This window comes from Gadus chalcogrammus, chromosome 9 (genome assembly GCF_026213295.1).
Source record: "Gadus chalcogrammus isolate NIFS_2021 chromosome 9, NIFS_Gcha_1.0, whole genome shotgun sequence".
NCBI lineage: Eukaryota > Metazoa > Chordata > Actinopteri > Gadiformes > Gadidae > Gadus > Gadus chalcogrammus.
In genome coordinates this window covers 21,374,094-21,396,251 of record NC_079420.1, presented here as the reverse complement: position 1 = coordinate 21,396,251, position 22,158 = coordinate 21,374,094, and the positions used below count along the sequence as shown (strand labels likewise).

General features: G+C 43.4%; 1 protein-coding gene across 2 annotated transcripts; it reads right to left on the bottom strand.

The window, feature by feature from the left end:
- Positions 1–16,306: 16,306 nt before the first annotated feature.
- On the bottom strand, positions 16,307–20,989 carry LOC130389108 (uncharacterized). Of its 2 annotated transcripts, none has more exons than XM_056598779.1 (4): positions 20,769–20,989; positions 18,883–19,184; positions 18,684–18,760; positions 16,307–18,592 (listed from the first exon to the last, which is right to left on the bottom strand). In XM_056598779.1, exons 2-4 carry the CDS (start codon positions 18,970–18,972, stop codon positions 17,875–17,877), a joined length of 885 nt encoding a protein of 294 aa, XP_056454754.1. In that variant the 5' UTR covers positions 18,973–19,184; positions 20,769–20,989; the 3' UTR covers positions 16,307–17,874. The 2 variants fall into 2 exon arrangements, with proteins under 2 accessions (XP_056454754.1, XP_056454753.1); XM_056598778.1 differs by having other exon boundaries at positions 18,883–19,080.
- Between the last annotated feature and the right edge of the window lie 1,169 nt (positions 20,990–22,158).

Here is a 22,158-nt window from a genome sequence, read left to right as displayed (position 1 = left end):
AATCTACCGCTGATGGATTATAGCACCTGCAAATAGCAGGCCTCGCACAGAAACAGGAAATGTCCCTGTAGCGGATTGAGGCTGGCTTCTCGCAGGTCACCTGGTGTAGTTTCATCGTACCCTTCACAGCAGGGACAACTGCTGGGACTTTGTCATCATACCTTTCAATGGCATCCTCAGAAATCCAAAAGTATGTGACACTTGATGTCTGGTCTTTTAGAAATTGGTAAAAGTCCTCAGGAGACTGTAAGCTTTTCCCTCTCTGCACCGCTGTATCTGCAAGGCGCTTTACAGCCCCACCAACTCCATCAGGGGCGCCTTTCCCATGTGCCTTTTCACTAAAATTCCAGCTGATCTTCTGGAATCCGCTCAGAAAGGGCACAGTGCTGAGGAGGTAAAAATTCTTCCTGTTCCTATATTGGGTAACAGGTCCATTGCTGAAGACATGGAGGGAGGAAGGTGGTATTTCACTCCTAGCAATGGCATCCCTCAACACTGGCTCCAAATGGGCCCACACCGCACGCTCATCATGGCGGAGACAGTCAGAGATGGTGGCATAGGTGTGGGTTCCATTGGCTGTGTATACTACGCAGGTGTGCAGGGTAGCCTGCTTGCGGCTGCCAGCAAAGTGGAAAGCCTGGACTTCGGTATTTAACTTGCAGCTGTAATTCTCTGAGAAATCTATGTGAACACACAGTTCATCTGGGCGCAGAGTTTCTTTCAACTCCCTCATTGATCTAGCTTGATGGAGCCAGTTGAACTGATGCCTCGTCATGGTGCTCAGCTGCTTGTTCAAAAGAGCAAGAAGGTCTTCGGTCTTACCACTCTTCATGGCTAACTTAAACTTGGTAAAAGTTTTCCCCTCCTCTCTCGTCACTACGCGTTCCCACTGCTCCCATGTCAGAACTTGGTCATCCAGAGGGCCCTCAAACTCCACTTCATCATAGCAACATTTCGCACACATGCGATACATACATTGCATCCTGGAAGTATCACAGGCAATGAGCGCCAGCAGTTCAGATACACTGTTTGTCAGTATGATTCCTTTCTGCTGTAATTTGTCCACTATTAGTTTAAAATTTTGGTGGTCATAGCATGCGCACGTGTTTCGGTCGGACTCTTTGGGAGGAGTCACGTAAAATGGGCAGTATCTAAGGAACTGTCTATATGATACTTTGTGGTGCCTCAATGCGGTTTCAGAGTAGCTGCTATGTAAATCTTTCAAGGAGAGAGGCAGCACTCTCCTTTGCTTTTTGGTTTTGTTCTTTGTGACAGTATCTTTTTTGCCAGGCAACATGCGGCTACTCTCATCCCTACACAGATATCTGACCACGTGCTCCTTTCTATTCTCAGAGATTTTCTTTTTGTCCCTCTGTTTGTTCTTCTCACTGACTTTCTGCTCTTTTCTTTCTTTCTTTTGTCTTTCCAGTTTTCTTTGCAGCTTTTCTGCCTTTGTTTTCGCTACCGTAAGCTCCTTCTTTACTCTACGGAGCTCAGAACTCAGCCTCTGCTTCTCCTTCATTGCTGCGCTGTGTTGTTTGCTGACACTTGTCTGTGCTGGCCTTAACGGAGTCGATGAGGCCTGTGGTCTCTCTGGCTGTACATAGTCATGGTCAAGGTTTCCTATGGGCTGAGGAGGGCCATCATCCGCTGACGAATTTAGTGATGGAGGAGTCAGGTTCAGCACATCGGCAAGTACCCTGTGTGCGTTCCTGTACTGTCTCTGCGACTGCCTCCACTTTTCCCTCAACTTCCTCTGTTTTTGCTTTGGCAGTGCCGCTACTGGGGTGTTCGTAATTTTTCCCTCTCTTTTCCTCCTTTGATAACTAAGAGTACAACAGAAAAAAAAAAAATTAGCCTTTTATGTCTAGAACTAAAACTTATCCTTCATTACCACCTCACACTTCTCATTTCCACTAGCCTTTCAGAACATCTACATCACTGACTTTACACTGGCAGTCCTTAACCTTTCCTTTCTTTTGGCCAGGTAAGTGGCCCTTGCAGCAGGGTCTGCATTGAGTCGTGCTCTGTGGCGAGCCACCTTTTCTTTACTTGAAAGAGCCATCTGTTAAGGGACAAGAGGATAGAAAGCTTATTGTTTGCATTACATAGGCTTACATAGGCTATAATGTACAGTATCATAGAAATGTGCATTCAAATGAATGAATGGATTAATAAATACATATTTAGATATATACATAAATAATTAAATAATTAACCAAATGAATAATTAAACAAATACAAATAAACAAACAAATTAATCTATCGATAAATTCATGGAGAAAAAAAAACACATTTTAACCTGCTGTTTATATTGAACAGTATGAGTCACTATTTAAACTATAAAAAAATATTATAATCAGCATCACATATACAGCTTTTGGCCCTAAATTTATCAAATTGGCCCTCTAATTTTGTTTTTTAATTGAAATGTTGTTTTTTAAGTCAAATGGTGTAACCGGTGTAACCGGTTACACCATTTGACATCTTCCTTTTTAGGAGGATGTCAAATGGTGTAACCGGTTACACCATTTGACATTTCAGTTTAAAACCAAAATTTGCAGGCATTATTAAGGACACCTAGGTCAACACTTAACCTTGGTGTGAACATTTAAACACATGTTTTACATTAAATATAATAACTTTGATAAAAATTGTTTAATATTTTTTTTACCGAGGTCATACCATTTGAAATGTAACCTTAACAAGCCTGGCCATGGCTTAAAAAAGCTTAAATATGTAAAATTTCAGAGAGAGTTACTAACCTTGACTTGTAGCAGTCAGTGTCTTCAGGGGTCCTTCTCTGTGACATCATATCCTGTCACATGATCTTCTGGCACAATATTTACAAAATGGCCCCTAATATGCGGTTACACCACTTGACATTTCAAGAGGTTGACCTTGCAGACATGATTCCCCTTATTAATTAAAATATTCTAAACAATGATGTTTCACTACTAATATTTAGTATTAGAAAGTACCATTTATCAGCAAGTTTTATAACTTGGTACTAAGTTTTTATGGTTACACCATGTTGACAATTTTACCATTATTCTCTTAATATTCTCACAAAATTGGATGAAACCAGAACTTTTAGATTTGGTCTTGAAGAAAATGATGTTTGAAAATGATTTGATAGATTTTTCTCAAATTTTAACACTTTTAAATGTATTTCATCCTCATGTTCACAAAAAAATGAGCGTCTCGTCTTTGACCCACATATACAAAAAAGTTAAAAAAATTGAACTTTTTACGCTCATACGCATGACGATTAGCCGCGTTGCCCAATCAGCGTTGAGCTTGACCCGACGTCACTGGCAGAGAGTAGTGAGCTTGGACAGAAGCATACGGCCGACATCTTTCTTTATTCTGTGTGGAAATAGTAACATAGTTATGCCATTAAATGCTTTTATGGAAACATTTTTAGCGAGAAATGTGCATTTTGCTTTCATAATGTTCGCTCGGTGAATGTGAAGGATGTTTGGTTTGATAGTTATGACGAAGAGGGAACGCTCCGTTCACTTGCATGGACAGAGTCTCTGGTTACTAAGCAACCTCAACGTCTTGGCGGACTATATATCTGCTGATCAACACTACGAATGCTGGAAACACACCAGACACACCATGTGAAGTTATTTAACCCGATTATTGTTAATTATATCCGAGATTATTTAATCTAACCCGATCTAAACTCTATCACCCAAACACGGTGGCGTTTGGGTTTCCTACCTCGGACTCCAGCGCAGCCACGGCCGACAACTTTCTTTATTCTGGGTGGAAATAGTAACATAGTTACGCCATTAAATGCGTTTATGGAAACATTTTTAGCGAGAAATGTGCATTTTACTTTCGTAATGTTCCCTCGGTGAATGTGAAGGATGTTTGGTTTGATAGTTATGACGAAGAGGGAACGCTCTGTTCACTTGCATGGACATGGACTCATCTAGGCGCGTAGGAGCGTAGGCGCGTAGCAGCGTAGGACCATTTTTGACACAAAATGGTCAAGCAACATTTTAGCTGCGTTACGCGTGTACATCTTTACGCGGGTACGCGTTTGGTGTGTTCGTACCTTTACATCTTTCGGCGTAGGTCCCGCCCACGAGATTCAGCTCAACAGCAAGCAAAGCTTTTGGATTCGCAAGCAAAACTTTAGGATTCGCAAACAAAGCTTTTGATTCGCAAAGAAAACTTTTGGATTCGCAAACAAAACTTTTGGATTTGCAAACAAAACTTTTGGGTTTGCAAACAAAACTTTTGGATTCCCATTAATATTTTTTTTATCACATTAATTTATCTTGCAATAAAACATTTTTTGATTGCAGTGTCGATACTTTTGCTCTCAAATCTATTTTTTGATTGCAGTGTGGAAAGTTTTGCTCTCAAACCTATTTTTTGATTGCAGTGTGGAAAGTTTTGCTCTCGATCCTATTATTTTTGATTGCATAATAAAGACACAAATCTACCTCCATATTAAAGTAGTCCGGCCTGGGAGTTGCAAATGCATGGATTCCTTTTTCAAAGTCAGTGACAGTCAGAAGAGGTTTTACTTTAGAAATATTTCTTAACTGAAAGAAACTTTACAACCTGTTTGTTAAAAGTAAGATTAGGATCCACCAGTATTCCACCCAGGCTTCTTATAAGGGACTTGACGACAATAATAAATGGCATTATAATATAATAATTTTAATCACAAGAATAATAATAAATGGTTTGTTTATTTCAATGAAGTCATAACACTTACAGCAAATGGATTATAAAGCACTAAGTTGACAATAATAAATGGCTTTATTGTAATATAATAATAATTATAACATAACGAAGGGTTCTCGTCTTCATTTCCGATCGAAAACGGCCGGTAAAAAGCGTTGATTTCACGGGGATTCGATCCGACACTTTGGGTGTCTGTTGTCGTTTGCTGATTGGTGGGTCGTAAAAACATTTTTCTTTATCGACGGCGATGAGTTGGGTTTTTTCCTATTTTCTGTCGGATAAATAAAGAGAAGAACGTTTCTCAGCCACTTTATCTTTTGCGCTATCTGTCCAGCGAAGCTCTCAGTTTCTCAGCCAATCTTTCTCAGCCAAAACCAGTTTTTTCTTGCCCCTGTGGGGGCTTGGGTAAAGGGGGGTGTGATCCATATTTGGCCTGTTAACTTAAGCCCTTTGAGACTGTAATGGTGATTAAGGGCTATAGAAATACAATTGAACTGAATTTATTATTATTCTTGTGATTATATTAAAATAATGGCATTTATTGTCAACTTATTGCTTTCAATGATATATTTTTATAATCCATTTGCTGTCAGCGTTATGACTATTGAAATAAAAACATTTATTATTCTTGTGAGTATTATATTAAAATAACACCATTTATTATTGTTGTCAATTTATTGCTTTATGTATATATTTATAATCCATTTGCTGTAAGTGTTATGACTTCATTGAAATGAACAAACCAGTTATTATTCTTGTGGACTTTTTGCTTAAGAAGAAAAACAAACAAGGGACAAGCATGTACCGTCGAAAGAATATTTATTTTTTTATTCATGCATTCATACATATAAACATATACATACATACATACATACATACATACATACATACATACATACATACATACGTGTGGTGGGCATATATATATATTTTTAATCTAGATTAATTTTGGAATTAATCTAGATTAAAATGGCAAAAAAAAACATTGTTTACCTTGACAGCGGTCAATTATACTTGGCAACGGTGAATTATCAAATATAATTCACCGCCGGAAGTTGTGAATTGCCCATGCAAGTGAACGGAGCATAAACAAAAACAATTGACAGCTGAACGTTGGGAAGGCCCATGCAAGTGAATGGAGCAGTCTACAGCATTGAGAAGAGCCATGTAATAATCCATAATCAGAATCACTTTATTGATCCCCTGGGGGAAATTGTTGTTCCGTTGTTGTTCCAGGTGCTCCATACAATAGAAATAGAAATACCCTACAAGCATAGAAGATAAGATAAGATTATAAATAAAATAAAAATAAAAGTAAGAAGTGGACATCTCTTAGTGGGTTATATTTACAATTCAATATTTACATTGCAAATAGCAATGAAAATTAAGAGTGAAAGAATAAATTATATTTTGTTTATTTTAAATAGTAATTTGTCCGATTATCAGAGGGAGGATTTATAGAGTTTAATAGCCACAGGCAGGAATGACTTCCTGTGGCGATCAGTGGTGCATTTAGGAGCAATGAGTCTCTCACTGAAGGAGCTCCTCTGTTTGACCAGAGCGTTTTGGAGAGGGTGAGAGCCATACTGCAGGATCGTCCGCAACTTTGACAGCATCCTCCTGTCTAACACTGCTGTCAAAGTGTCCAGCTCCACCCCCACAACGTCACTGGCCTTCCTGATCAGCTTGTTGAGTCTGTTGGCATCTGCTACTCTGTCTGCTGCCCCAGCACACAACAGCAAACAGAATAGCACTGGCCACCACAGACTCATAAAACATCCTCAGCATAGTCCGGCAGATGTTAAAAGAGCGGAGCCTCCTTAGAAAATAGAGGCAGCTCTGTCCCTTCTTGTAAAGGACTTCCATGTTCTTAGTCCAGTCCAGTTTGTTATCAATGAACACCCCCGGGCCCCAGATATTTGTAATGTTCAACGATGTCCACGTTATGACCCTGGATGGAAACTGGGGTCATTGGTGTCTTAGATCTCCTCAGATCCACCACCAGCTCTTTGGTTTTAGTTGAGTTGAGCTGCAGGTGTTTCTGCTCACACCATGTGACAAAGTTGTCCACCACAGCCCTGTATTCAGCCTCCTCACCCTTACTGATACAACCAACGACAGCAGAGTCATCAGAGAACTTCTGAAGATGGCAAGACTGTCTGGTAGCTGAAGTCTGTGGTGTAAAGGGTGAAGAGGAAAGGAGAAAGGACAGTCCCTTCAGGGGCCCCGGTATTGCTGACCACCGTATCCGACACACAGTGCCGCAAGCGCACGTACTGTGGTCGGCCAGTGAGGTAATCCACAATCCAGGGCACAATGGGGGGTTCCACCAGCATCGCCATCAGCTTGTCACCCAGTACAGCAGGCCTGATGGTATTGAACGCACTGGAGAAGTCAAAGAACGTGACCCTCACAGTGCTCCCTGACTTGTCCAGGTGGGTGTAGACGCGGTAATAATGTAAGGTTTAGAAGTTAAAGATTTGAAAACTGACTATAAGTTAAATATTTTAGTCAGTTAATCATTTATGTTACACAATTATTACTTACATATTTACATGTTTACTAGGGTTGTAACGATTCATGCGATGCATCGATGAATCGATTGTCAGTCCTACCGATTCAACTAAATCGATCTGCTAAAATAAATAAATAGAATGAATCGCTTTGGCTTCACCAATAATCGATATAAATGCTTTAAATCGTATGAATCGATTATGATTAATGTTTTAAGACTTAGTTTACACGTTAATTTTGTGAAGCGCAGCTCGGTAATCCGTAACTCTGTCATCAGCTAGTCAGCTTGCAAGGAAGTCCCACAAGTTTTTTTTCTCCCTCACCCTCTACTGGTGCATTTCAAACATGGCACCGAGCGGCAGCGAGATTGTTAATGCACCAGCAAACTTGAAATCCTAAGTGTGGAAGCATTTTGGCTTCGCAAAGAATAATGGTAAAATTGACAAGGGGTGTGTGACGGGGCGCATAGCTTCCGTCAATGTTGCCTGTGTGTTTGTCTTGTTTGACTATGTATTACGTTACCTTCCTACTGTTTTAAAATCATTTATCAACCATGTCATTTATCATGCGCGCTACGGCAGTTTAACACAATCTAGCAAGTACCATCATTACAACGTTCTGTTTAATACCATTTGCCATTAACGTCACCTGTTCTGTTGCAATAACCATTCAAACAAGTATGTCGTTGTCACTTCCAGGTTTGTTTAGTTTAAAAGTTACATGTTAACACAGCGTAAATGTTCGTCTTATCAGCATCTCGTCTAGACTTTGGCCGTTTCTCAATTCGCATACTTGTGCGTGCTCGTGTGCTCGTGGACTCGTGAAACGTCATCAGTCGTTGCCCGAGCACTGTTCTATGGCAAGCCATCCCCGCCAGAAAACGGCATAATTTAGACGCGTTTCACCTTCATTACGCCGTAAAATGTAGAAAAACGCTGTATTTTACGCCGTCATGCGCAAAAAAGCGCTGCTTTTTACGCCGCAATTAAGCATTTCAAGAGCGCGCGTAAAAAGCGCCGTTTTGAACATCATACCGCGCGTAAAATACGGCGCTTTTGTGCACATCACAACGCCGTAAAATACGGCGTCTCTCTAGTATGCTAATAATCTCAGCCCTTCTTTTCTCGCAGCCAATGCATTTGAAGTGTTTGCGCCCAATCGCTGAACAAGACAAGCAGACCAAATCAGTTTAGCATAGATCTGCTTTGAGGAGTTCTCCTCGCATTTGTTGTTAGTTGTAGCGTCATATCGATATATATTAGTAAATCCAGTTCCTACAGTGTGGTCACCGTGGCCGTGGCCCAATCGATAGAGACGCTTGCTCTGTAGGCAAGAGGTTGTTTAAAAATAAATAATAATACATATAAAGACGTTTCAAATGTTCCATCGAGTCTCTCGCATTCTACAATGGGCAGCTTTATTGTTTCCCATGGGAGCCGGCGAAACTAGATTTCTTCTTCGAAGGTTGTGCTCCACACAGAACCTCCTCACCATCATAACGGAGTACTTCGGGGCACCAGAATGCTTTAGAGCGGTACTGATCGCGTCGTGTCTTTCCAGTGTCAAATAGTTCACGAATAAAATCACCATAAGGTTCAAGTGCGGCCATAAATAAGGCTAAATATAATTAGACATGTCTATTGCTGGTTTAGGTGGTTGGCTCTTTTTTCTTCGCTGCGTTCTGCCTTCTGGTGTAGCCTATAACTATAAATGTATCTATTTTTGTAGGCCCTATTTGTTTTTCTGTTTCAGGTTTTAAAAACCAACACACAAACACAAAATCAAATGCTGTTTATTTGTTTATTCCTTTTGCCCTTTTTCAGTTTCAAAACCAAATCAGAAAAACCAAAAAACAATCCTGTTAATTGTTTTTTCTGATTTTGTTATAAATCGGAATATTCAAAGAACGAACCATACACGGATACTTCTACCTCATCACTTTACTGACACACACAAATGTGGCAGTAAAGTGACAGGATCATTCCATAGACAAAAATCTTTCCATCTAACTAATTTAATTTAGGATGATAGTCATTGCACAGATGTAAGTTAACCAAGTATTCTCATTATAGCCTAGTTATATCCTAGTTTTGCATATTTATACATTGCATCCTATTTTCATATTTCATGTGGCATCTGTATTTTTATGTAGGCTACAGCCTCTGTATTTTAAATGTAGCTTATATCTTCTTTTTACATTTTACCTTTTGCTGAGGTGGGCGCTGTATTAGCCTACTGTATAGGCTGTCTGTATTTGTGTAAGAGTTTTTTGTATTGTGTAACCTGCTGGATTATGAAAGTTAGTTTGGGGTAAATAAAGTGTCTGTCTGTCTGTCTAATCAATCAAGTTTTAATATTTGAAGCATTCATATCAGTCTATTCTTTTCGTAGGCTACACTGCTGGTGGCCTTGATGGGGAGATATTTTTTTGCTTCCATGCAAATAGTTGAATCCAACAACATTCCTGCGTCTCCAGAGCCCATTTAAGCACCGTGTCAGACTCAGTAGACTGTTACAAGCCTCTGAACGTAGAGCATGGCTCCCCAGTTCATCAGTGTCTCTCTCTATGGCTCCCTCTCACTCCTTTCCACTGTGTATTTATATCGATTGAACAAGAGAGGATGTTACGATAACTCCGCGAAAATAAAGGCTCCATGGCTGTAATAATTTAAATATAATTAACTTATTAAGCGTGTAACAAGACACCTAGATGATCTGGCTGGCTGACTAAAAAGGCACTGAATTTGGAACTTATAACACAGGAGGTCTGGCTTGCGGACTAAAAAGCATTGCGATCATAAAAGCGTGACCATCTGACAAAAGCACAAATCTGACAATAAATGGATTCGATCCGACAACCTCTTCCCTACATAGCAAGAGTCTATCGATTGGACCACGGTTATCACAACGTTGAAACTGCATTCATTAATATATATATCTATATGAATTAGAGCTGTCAGTTAAACGCGTTATTAACGGCGTTAACGCAAACAAAATTTAACAGCGTTAAATTTTTTATCGCGCGATTAACGCAATTATTTTATAAAAAAAGAATAAAAAAAACTTTTTTTTTTTTCTTTTGCTCAAAACAAAGAAGCAGTAGCCTGACTGCTATGTTCAAATGACAATGTATCGTCCTGTTTTGATCAGTGTATATGCCAATGTTGTTATCAATAAAAAATCATTTGCACAAGGCAAGCCGATGCACTTCACCATGTTGATAAGAGAATTAAAATGAGAAGAATTATGGGACAAAAAAATCAAGGGATTTTAGCATAGAAAAATAATTTGCGATTAATCGCGATTAATTAGAGTTAACTATGACATTAATGCGATTAAATATTTTAATCGCTTGACAGCTCTAATATGAATATGACGCTACAACTAACGCCAAATGAGAGGAGATCTGTGTTGAACTGATTTGGTCTGCTTGTCTTGTTCAGCGATTGGGCGCAAACACTTCAAATGCATTGGCTGAGAGAAAAGAAGGGCGGAGATTATTAGCATACTAGAGAAACGCCGTACTTTACGGCGTTGTGATGTGCACAAAAGCGCCGTATTTTACACGCGGTATGATGTTCAAAACGTCGCTTTTTACACGCGCTTTTGAAAGGCTCAATTGCGGCGTAAAAAGCAGCGCTTTTTTTGCGCATGACGGCGTAAAATACAGCGTTTTTCTACATTTTACGGCGTTTTTGAAGTACGGACTTGCCAAGTCCGTACTTGCAAGTCATCGAGTCCGTAGTACGCGTGCTAGGAATTGAGAAACGGCCTGTATTATGGGACTCTCTAAATCGACGCCACTTCAACCTGGGCAGGACTTTACGTCCTACGTCACTCGCTATGGGTGTGCATGTGTGGGCGTAGCCGTCTTGTTCAGCGATTGGGCGCAAACACTTCAAATGCATTGGCTGAGAGAAAAGAAGGGCGGAGATTATTAGCATACTAGAGAAACGCCGTACTTTACGGCGTTGTGATGTGCACAAAAGCGCCGTATTTTACACGCGGTATGATGTTCAAAACGTCGCTTTTTACACGCGCTTTTGAAAGGCTCAATTGCGGCGTAAAAAGCAGCGCTTTTTTTGCGCATGACGGCGTAAAATACAGCGTTTTTCTACATTTTACGGCGTTTTTGAAGTACGGACTTGCCAAGTCCGTACTTGCAAGTCATCGAGTCCGTAGTACGCGTGCTAGGAATTGAGAAACGGCCTGTATTATGGGACTCTCTAAATCGACGCCACTTCAACCTGGGCGGGACTTTACGTCCTACGTCACTCGCTATGGGTGTGCATGTGTGGGCGTAGCCGTTTGTCTCGGATCTGTGCACGAACCCCCATTGCACTACAGGGGTTTTCAAAGTGTGAGAGAGTGAGCCCCCCCTCAGAGAAAAAAATTCAGCTGAGCCCCCCCCCCCCCCCCAATTTTTTTTTCTAAATACCTGTGTTTTGAAAGCTATTTTAATTATTTTACACATTTCAAACATCTCCGATCATAATTTTAAAACATTTGGAACATATTTTTGAAACATTTGAAACAAATTTTCTAACATATTTTTTAAACATATTTCATCTTTTTGCGTTTTTAAACACAATTTAACAACTTTATCTTAGTATGTTTTTGCTAAACCTTTTTTAAATACATTTGAACATCTTAATCTGAGCAAACAGCCAGTTTACAGATTCATTCAGGGTCCCTGACTCTGAATTTTCTGAGTCTAATCAGATCTGCCTTTTCAGTCCAGAGATTCGACTATTCGGCGGGGTTTGTTTACCGGCGTTGCTATGGTGACCTCAATTATTATAACCAACTGAAAACGACGCCGGTTTGAAACTAAAACTGTGATTCTGAAAAAAGTTTAAATGCTATCAAAATTCCGTTTAGATATTATTGAAGATACAAGTGTGTAGATTTGTTAAATGGTTTGCACGAAGATAAATGGTTGAAAATTGATTTAGTTATGTTACTTCTACAGTTGAAGTACGACTGATGATTTGAATCATCGTCTTTCAGGTTTTTTTTCGGGTTTATTTTTTTCTCACGTCGCGCCCCCCCTGAAGAACTCTGGCGCCCCCCAGGGGGGGCGCGCCCCAGTTTGAAAACCACTGCACTACAGGATTACGAGCGTCAGTGTCGTACGCGATGGAGGGTGGGTGACATTCCTACCGTCTGTGATGATAGGCTATATTTCTACAAATGACTTACTATCAGTGGCGGCTCGCCTATAGAGGGCGCTGGGGCGCCGCCCTCCCGCCGACCGGCCATCTTTTCTTTTTTAATTATATTTATATATTCTTTTTTAAATAATCTTCTCATTTTGAGAATTTATCTATTTGCATTCGAGCAATGCATTTACTTGAGAATATCTTTAGAATCCCCCATGATTAAATCTTCATTCACTGACATGTTCAACGTTCATTTTGGTGAAGTAGATGTCTTCCGTGGGGCGCTTTTCGCTCAGCCCCACATGCCTGAATTATTAGCCAATGGTTCCCCCGTTGCTAGGCAGAAAAGTATATAATTTCGCCAATCAGCGTCGTCGAATTATATGGCTTTGTGGCGCTCAAGATATAGCCCCAAGCGCAGTGCACTGTCCACTGCGCGTAACCGCGCGTTTGCCATTACCTCAGAGATCAGCAAGATGGCGACTTTGAGTACTGCTTCCACTGTTTCCCTGTGAGTTCAGCTAGTAAAAGAACTCGGAGCAGAAAAGCCAGAAGTGAACGTAACCCAACAAGCAAGAGAAAAGGATAGAGCCTACAAGAGAAGTTTTTCCACAGTTTGGTTCAGGCTTGGCTAACTAGCTCTGGGTATGCCAATGCAATTTTTTGCTTTCCTTGTATACTTTTTAAAACAAGTGCGTGTGATAGTTCGTGGACACAGACCTGACGTAAGAGGAATGACACATTCTGTCAGAACGGATCAAATAAACACAAGCGAGCAAGAGTGCATATGAACAACTGTGTGAAGCTAGCCATGCTAGAGGTAAGCAACTTATATTTATTCCACTAGCCTATATGTATTTCCCTTGAGATGGACACTGGTTGCAGACCCTCACAACCTCCCCCCACCCCGTACTGTATATAGTTCTCTGCAAACCTATGGTGGGACCAGGCCTTCATTGTGCATATTGTATATAGTCCTCTGCAAACCTATTCAGTGTACATACTGTATATAGTTCTCTGCAAACATGGTGGCATCAGGCCTTCAGTGTGCATATTGTATACAGTCCTCTGTAAACCTATTCAGTGTACATACTGTATATAGTTCTCGGCAAACCTATGGTTGCTTCAGGCCTTCAGTGTTCATATTGTATATAGTCCTTTGCAAACCTATTCAGTGTACATACTGTATATAGTCCTCTGCAAACCTATGGTGGCATCAGGCCTTCAGTGTGCATATTGTACTGTATGTAGTCCTCTGCAAACCTATGTTGGTATCATGCCTTAAGTGTGTCTTCAACAACCACACACAAAAGTTTGCACATTTACATGAATTTTGTGGAATTCATATTTCCTTGTATTTGTCTAAATGCTTACTAATGCAGACTGTAGATATATTTATGAGTGAAGTTTACCAACACAATGGCTTGGCCGTAACACAGTCACCCATTATCTCTATCACACACAGAGAGAGAGAGAATGTTCTTTTTTTGCCTTTACTTTTTTGTCAGAACGCACCAGAATGCTTAGTTTGTTTGTGAAAATCACAAAAAAATCTTGTGGGGGAGGATGCCCCCAGACCCCCCTTTTTGGGTTTGGAATGCAAACGTTCAGCCCCCCCTCAAATAAATTCCACCAGCCGCCACTGCTTACTATTTCTAGCGATTAACATGACGAAACAACACAAACTAAGCTAACATTAGACTATAGCCATACCATGAGCTCTTTGAACCCCTTCAGTCTGGCTTCAGAATTCACCATAGCACCGAAACTGCCCTCATTAAAATTACTAACGACCTCCTCACTGCTGCCGACAATGGCCTCATCTCCATTCTTATCCTCCTCGATCTCTCAGCAGCCTTTGACACAGTATCCCATTCCATCCTCCTCACCCGTCTTGCGGAGCTCATTGGTCTCAGTGGCTCAGCCCTCTCCTGGTTTCAGTCCTACCTCGCCAACCGCCAACAATACGTCACCTTGGACGATGCCACCTCGGCACCAGTCAACCATGGTGTTCCCCAGGGATCGGTGCTCGGCCCTTTATTATTCACCATTTACATGCTCCCCCTTGGTCAAATCATCCGTCATCATGGTCTCAGTTTCCACTGCTACGCTGATGATACCCATCTATATATCAGCACCAAACCCTCAACTCAGTTTCCACCGGCCCCACTAATCAACTGTCTGCAAGACCTAAAAATCTGGATGACCTCTAATCTACTCAAATTGAACAGCAATAAAACGGAGCTCCTGTTCGTGGCCCCCAAGTCACTGCTCAGGAAGGTTGGGGATCTTCTGCTGGAAGTGGATGGCTGCCCTATCACCCCATCCCCCGTAGTCCGCAACCTGGGTGTCATCCTTGACCCCACCCTGTCATTTCAGCCTCATATCAACAACACCACAAAATCTGCATTCTTCCATCTGAGAAACATCGCAAGACTCCGACCCTCACTCTCAGACTCAGTCACTGAAACACTCATCCACTGCTTCATCTCCACCCGTCTGGACTATTGTAATTCCATCCTCACAGGTCTCCCCTCCAAAACCTTGGACCGACTGCAATATGTTCAGAACTCAGCTGCCAGGGTTTTAACTGGCACTAAGCCCTGGCAGCACATCACCCCCATCCTGATGCAACTCCACTGGTTACCTGTTAAGTCCCGGATCAAGTTTAAAATCCTCCTACTCACCTACAAGTCCCTGCATGCTCTGGCCCCCCGTTACCTCTCTGACCTCCTCCATCCCTACACCCCCCTGCGGTCCCTCAGGTCCTCTGCTAAGGACCAGCTGGAAACCCCCCGCACCAGACTCAAGACCTTTGGGGACAGGGCCTTCTGCGCCTCTGCCCCCACTCTGTGGAATCTGCTCCCCCTCCATATCCGCTGTGCCACTTCAGTGGAGTCATTCAAAAAGCTCCTGAAGGCACACCTCTTCTTAGAGGCCTATGGCCTTTAACCTGCCCCCCCCCCCCCTGTGTACACCTCTTGTTAAGCGACCTTGGGTACCTTGAAAGGCGCTATATAAATTGAATTTATTATTATTATTATTATTATTATTATACCAGATAACGCCATACCAGCTAACCCTAACTATTTCTATTAAACTCTGAACCATTTTGCAACAGACAACTGTGTGTTGGTGTGTCTTATTGCTTCCCACGTCTGCGTCTGAATCTTTTCCACTCCTGGCTAATAGTTTCAGCTTTTGTACTGTATATCAGAAATGATCACCCTGTACCACACTGCTGACTTGTTGACGTTTTGTGAGCACACACGCATTTCTCTAGGTATCTTAAGTTTCCTACTGGAGTCATCAAAACTTTGGACTTTGTTATTGTAAGAAATATTGTGTTGCAAAAACACTGTCTTACCGTTACCCTAACCTTAACCCCAGTAACATTTCTTCATCATAAACTACAAGTTACGCAAAATGGCATACAAACATCCCAGTGTTTCCCCTACCATTGTTCAGGCCTGGCGGCCCGCCAGGCCAACGAGCGCCCCCGCCAGGCCAACAACCGGCCAAAAAAATGAAAGAGAAAAAAAAAAAAAAAAATAATAATTATTATTTTTTTTTTATTATTATTATTAGCCATAATATCATAACCATCCAAGCTCACCACCAGCTATCTCAATATGTATTGGTGCTTTATGCTCCTGTATAATTTTTTTTTTTTTATCACTGACTTTGTCCTTATTGCCCAGACGAAGTTTGAAGACATACAACCCCCCCCCCCCCCCCCCCCGGTCAACAATTGCTCCACCCCCCCCCCCCGGTCAACAATCGCTCCATACCTCTCCCCCCCCCCCCCCCCCCTCGTCCAACAAATACCAACAAATACTCTAGCATCCCGTGAAATATTTATAACAAATCACACTATCAGCTCTTACCACCGGGCCTAAAAAAAATTCTAGGGGAAACACTGCATCCAGTCCAATATGAAAGAAAAAAGCTGGTTTCATTAAGGAATCGAACCCCTTATCCCCGCGTTAATGAGTTGTTCTCTGACCACTAACCCATCAGGTCTTAGTAAATGCGATTCAAGAGTTAACCACTTGACAATCTTTAAACTTCGGTTGCCTAGAAATTGTAAAGACAGTGATGTGTGTACATTGTGCGACTATCCGTCACTCGCGATGTGTGTGCAGTCCAAAATGAAAAAAAACCTTGCATCACTAGGGAATCGAACCCCCAATACTCCAATCATCAGTTGGTCGTTGGTAACTGTAAACAAAGAGATCGCATTTTGTTTAACTGCTAACTAACAAACGGGTTTATGCGTTCACTGAACAAAGATTATGGAAATAAAAGACCACTTTTCCATCAGAAAAATCATCAGAACCGTTATTACCAACCCATAGACACTAAAAGCCAAAACCTTTCTCACATGTACACCCATCGCGAGTGACGGCTACGCGCACACATGCACACCCATAGCGAGTGACGTAGGACGTAAAGTCCCGCCCAGGTCGAAGTGGCGTCGATTTAGAGAGTCCCCTGTATTATGGAATGTGTGCCGCGTCAACGGGGTTTAAATTAACGTCATAACTTCTGGGTAAACCGGAAGTGACCCCGAGTTTCTGTAATTATGTTTATTGCCGTTTTTGTATATTTTGGCTACGCCAAAATCTAGCAATAATAGAAAGGTCCAGTATGCTTAAGTTCGAATTGATGTTTTTGTGACTCTCAAGCCCATTCAGTTTGTTTAGTGAAATGTATTTTTCTTTTTGTTGATTTTCGTTTTATTTTTATTGCCTTATGGGCCTTAAATTGGGAAAATAAAAGATCCCATCTTTTTCCAAACTTCTCGTCGGCTCCTGAGTGATTTTCCACCTAGTTCAAGACGCTCGAACACATCTACCCATGACAGGGTGTCACATTATTGCATGTTTATTTCACGGATATAGAATTTTGGTTCAAAGTTACTGAATCGAATCGTGGTTTACAGAATCGAATCGTTCCAAAAAAAAAAAAAATTGTCCTTGAATCGAATCGCCAACTACTGAATCGTTGATCGAATCGAATCGTCTGAAGCCAAAGATTCACACCCCTAATGTTTACATATTCAACAGTCAGGATATTCTGTTGAATCTGCCGCTCTGATTCCCTCACGTTTACCTCAGTCTAAATTCTAGCTTCTGATTGGTTAGTTCAGTCACGTGATGGGTCCGAACAAGGAAGTGTTTGAAAATAGATTAACGACGATATTTTTTTTTTAATCGCCCGATAATAGTTTGGTGTTAACGCAGCCGTTAACGCCGATAACGGCCCACCACTAATATATATACATAAATAAATATGGCAGTGTGTATGCACTAACTAACTAACTAAACAAAGAACTATATATACACTAATCCTGCAAAATGACAACTATATACAGCAAACAACTATATACACTAACACTGCAAAAGAACTATATACACACAGAACAGAAAAACCACTATATACAAAAGAGAACTATGTACAACACCAACCCCGGCAAGAGTGCGCATCAGTCCGGGGCTCCACCCTGGTCCCGCTCCTTCTTCTCCCTCAGCCAGTCCTCCACACTCTTACCCGCCGCGACGGAACAGAAATGTTCTCCGCGGTGGCGGGTGTGTCCGGTCTCCCTCCGCCTCGGCTGGCCGCATTTTCTGCACTTCTGCGCCTGTGGCACGCCGGCCCGGGAAGAGAGAGTCGTGCCCGGCTGTGCCGCCGCTCTCCGCTTGGCGGTCTGCTTCCTCTGGTATTCTGTATTGCGAGGTACAGGCAGCTCAGGGCCGGCGTGCTGTGCGGCGGCCAGCGGCGGAGGGAGGACGTGAGGAGCCGGCAATGTCCGAGGGAGCGTCAGGAGGGGGGGGGGTGGGGGGAGCACCCACACACTCTGCCGGGGCGGTGAGAGGTCCACAAGGAGAGGCTGTGTTGCTCTTAAAGGTCCAGTTGCAGCTGCGGCAGCAGCCGTCGGCGGGAAAGCCGGGTAAGCAGCCGAGGGGGCGGGCTGAGCAGGCGCCGGCAGAGCAGGCACCGCCGCTGCCACAGCCGGTGCCGCTGCCGGGGCTACCGCCGCCCCCCTCGCTGCCGCTGTCGTCTCCCGGCCTTGAGGCACCGCCGACGTCGCTGTTGCTGCTGCCGCCGGACGATCCACCGCCGCCGCCGGTGGTCGTCCTCCATCTGCTGCAACGCCTGGAGTCAACGCAGCCCTTTCCTTTGCTCGCTGCGACCAGGTAAACCTGAGAGCGGGTGGCGACAGTGTTTTAGTTACAGTTACACCATCGAGAGCGTGTAATTCAAGCGTGTCACTGTCCAAAGCATCAAACGCACCACCGCTTGAGGGTCCTACTGTTCAGCTCCTGCTCTTCCCCGTTGAGGGCTGTCCGCCAGCCCTCAGGCAACCGGGTCTGTGAGGAGGATAAAAACACAAAACAAACTCTGAGGAGGCCGAGTCGCTGCTAAGTACGCAGTCCGACGGTCCTCTCCACCGAGTCGTGTGTCTGCGAGTACGACTGGCGTGTGTCTGTACCTCAGTCCGAGCAGGAGTGGGCGTTGCCGGCTGCTCCACGTCGCCCGTCATCGTCATCTTCCTCCTCTTCTTCTTTGGCTCCGGCGCCATGGTGGCCTCCCCGCAAGGCGTCTCCTCAACGGAGACGCCACGAGGCTCTACCCTGGTCTGCGCCGGAACCCGAGTAGGAAGTCCAACCTTCGGTGGAGCGGCCGCAACCTGTGGTGGTGGTGGTGGTGGTGGGGGAGGGGTGGAGGACGGTGCCGGAGGAGGTGGAGACGGAGGCGTCACCAGCGGGAGGGCCTGGAGGACCTGTACGCCAGCTTCAGACACGGTCACGCACAACCAAATGGCATCAGCACAATGATAGTGACGGGGCAACACACAGGCAAGCGAGACTAACGCCCCGTGCCCACTACCTCCGTCAGTTTTCCGTTGCCCATTGACTTTGAATGGGGACGGACGCGCAATGCATTGTGGATCCGTCCGTTCAGTTGGAGCGTTCGCCACAGTCAGAAAGTTGAAAAATGTTCAACTTTTTCGGCAGCGACGGTTCCGTCATCCAATCAGATCGCGTATGCAAATTTAAGCACTGTGACGCGACTCGGGCTCTGACGATACTGGAAAGCGGGAAATCGGGTCATCTTGCATCGCAACAAGCAGGAAGTAGCGGGAAGAACCCGGCGAAGCGATTTGATTGGCTGACGGATGCCTCTGCAAAGACTACTCCCCCTGAAGGAGGTAGTGGGCACGGGGCATAACGCCCCGTGCCCACTACCTCCTTCAGTCAACGGAGGTGGGAAGGCGTGGCTGACTGATGGGGGAGTAGTCTTTGCAGAGGCATCCGTCAGCCAATCAAATCGCTTCGCCGGGTTCTTCCCGCTTCTTCCTGCTTGTTGCGATGCAAGATGACCCGCTTTCCCGCATCGTCAGAGCCCGAGTCGCGTCACAGTGCTTAAATTTGCAGATGCGATCAGATTGGATGACGGATCCGTCGCTGCTGAAAAAGTTGAACATATTTCAACTTCTTGACTGAGCCGAAGGCTCCAACGGAACGTACGGATCCACAATGCATTGCGCGTCCGTCCCCATTAAAGTCAATGGGGATCATGCAACGGACGCATGTAGTGGGCACGGGGCGTAAGTGAGTCTGAGCATTCATGACGTGCAGCATGCCATTGATTAGATAAAATGGTTTAGAACTACAAGGCGACCGTTAAGAAGTGTGCTACAAGGCGACTGTTAAGAGATGAAACTCCCATGTCCACTTCCCTCAGCAGGGCTGAGGGAAGTGCATGGGAGTTTCATTAAATCCACATTACCAACACGTGAGTGAGGACGGCGCATCTACCACCTACAAAGACGGCTACATCACCTGATAAACCTACCTTTGTCCTTCAAGCATCAGCTTTAGCGACCGGCAAAAATTCATTATTCTAAATTCGTCCCAGCCAGTATACCACATATACACTAGGATAGCATATAACCGAGTCGTCTTCTCACATTTTAATGCATTTCACGATTTACCAGCTCCCGTTTTCAAGGCTAATCGCCGCGCCATACGTTTCAATGGGAAGCGCGACGCTCCGTACTTTCAACAATTAGTTTTACATATTAAATTTCGAAATTCGACCGAGCCTTTATACCACATCCACACTATTGTCTATAGCATATAACCGAGTCGTCTTCTCACATTTTAATGCATTTTTCAAGATTTACCAGCTCTCGTTTAAGGCTAATTGCTGCGCCATTCGTTTCAATGGGAATCGCGGCGGGCTGTAATTTCAACATTGAGTTTAACATGTTTATACTGTAATTTCAGCATTAAGTTTAACATATTTATCCGTCGAAATTTGTTCCAGCATTTAATAGCAGCTAGGATAGCAGCTAGGTTCAACATGACTTACCTTATCTTCGAATGCAGACTGACGTTGCTGTCTGTTCTGTCGTATAGGCTTCGCCTGGCCCACTATGCAACTTCGGGAATTTCTTCGCTGTTTTCTTGGTTTTGGCACGCACATTTCTCTACACAGCGCCCCCTACAGCTTCGTAGTAGATATTTTACAACACTGTCGTAACAACTCGTTGACGACCCTTCCCCATGCACTTCTACGAGAGCCATGTGCATTTGTTTTCGAAGAAGCCGGCGAATGCGTGGAGCCATGTCCGAAGTAAATGTTCATAAAGTGTAGGCAAGGTTATACATTTTTAAAACGGTGTATTTGTATTGCAATAAACATAAAGACATCCTTTTTATAGTTGACGGGGAGAATTTATATCCTAGATTATAATTGTTTTATCTTAGGTTGAACAGAACAATCAGTGTGAGAGTGTTGGCCAACATAATAATCTAAATAAACAAGAACCTGGATTCGGGGATTCAGTCTGTATCTGGGGGACGAGACAGACGAACAGCAAAACACCAATGGAAACAAAGGTGTTTATATGGCTGCAACCAAGCAAGCTAGAAACATACAGGGCTCACAACAAAACGGTCGAGAAAACAATTTTTACAGGGCTCACAACAAAATGGTTGAGCAAACACATTTGTACAGAGACTATCAACATCAAGAATACCACGAGGACAAAGTTCACCCAAGGGTACTTTCAATTTCAAAAGCAACACGGCCAAGTCGGAGTCTGATTTGAAGTCTTCTTTTTCTTTCAGTTCACGTTATTCCTGAAAAGCTTGCCCAACGTTTACTCGTGTCTGGCCTCTCTGTCGGTTAGTCTCCCCTTTCTCTTCTTCTGTTCCTCCGACATTGGGTTTCTCTGTCTCTTTTTAGTCGGCTGATCTATGATGAATGTAACAATCCCTTAGTTACTTGTGTTTATATCGAGCCGGTTCCGTGTTTGGGGGTCTGTGCCGCAAAGCAATTCGTTACTTCGCGAGACCCGAGACTCCCGCGAGAGTGGGCGGCGGGTCGCCGGCAGAAACATATTCATTTTCTCCGCCAAGATGCGCAAGGTGGAGTTGAAACAACGAACAATCGAACAAAAATGTATAATGGAACCATCGCAATGACTCCTAGCCTGTTATATTAAGGTAAATCAAGCCAAATTGCCTCGCAACTAGCTGTTTATATCTAGCCGGTGCCATGTTTGGGTGTGTGTCTGTGCCGTAAAGCATTTTCGAAACTACAATCTGACTACATTTTCGAGGATACTTCCGCCGCGTCACATCCGGAAGCGCTCGGTCCGAACGCATCAAGCATAATGCGCTTTTTCCCTGTAGAGGCCACATGGGAAAGTATGGAAGTAAATCTGTGCCATCGGGTTGCACTGAATATTTATGCA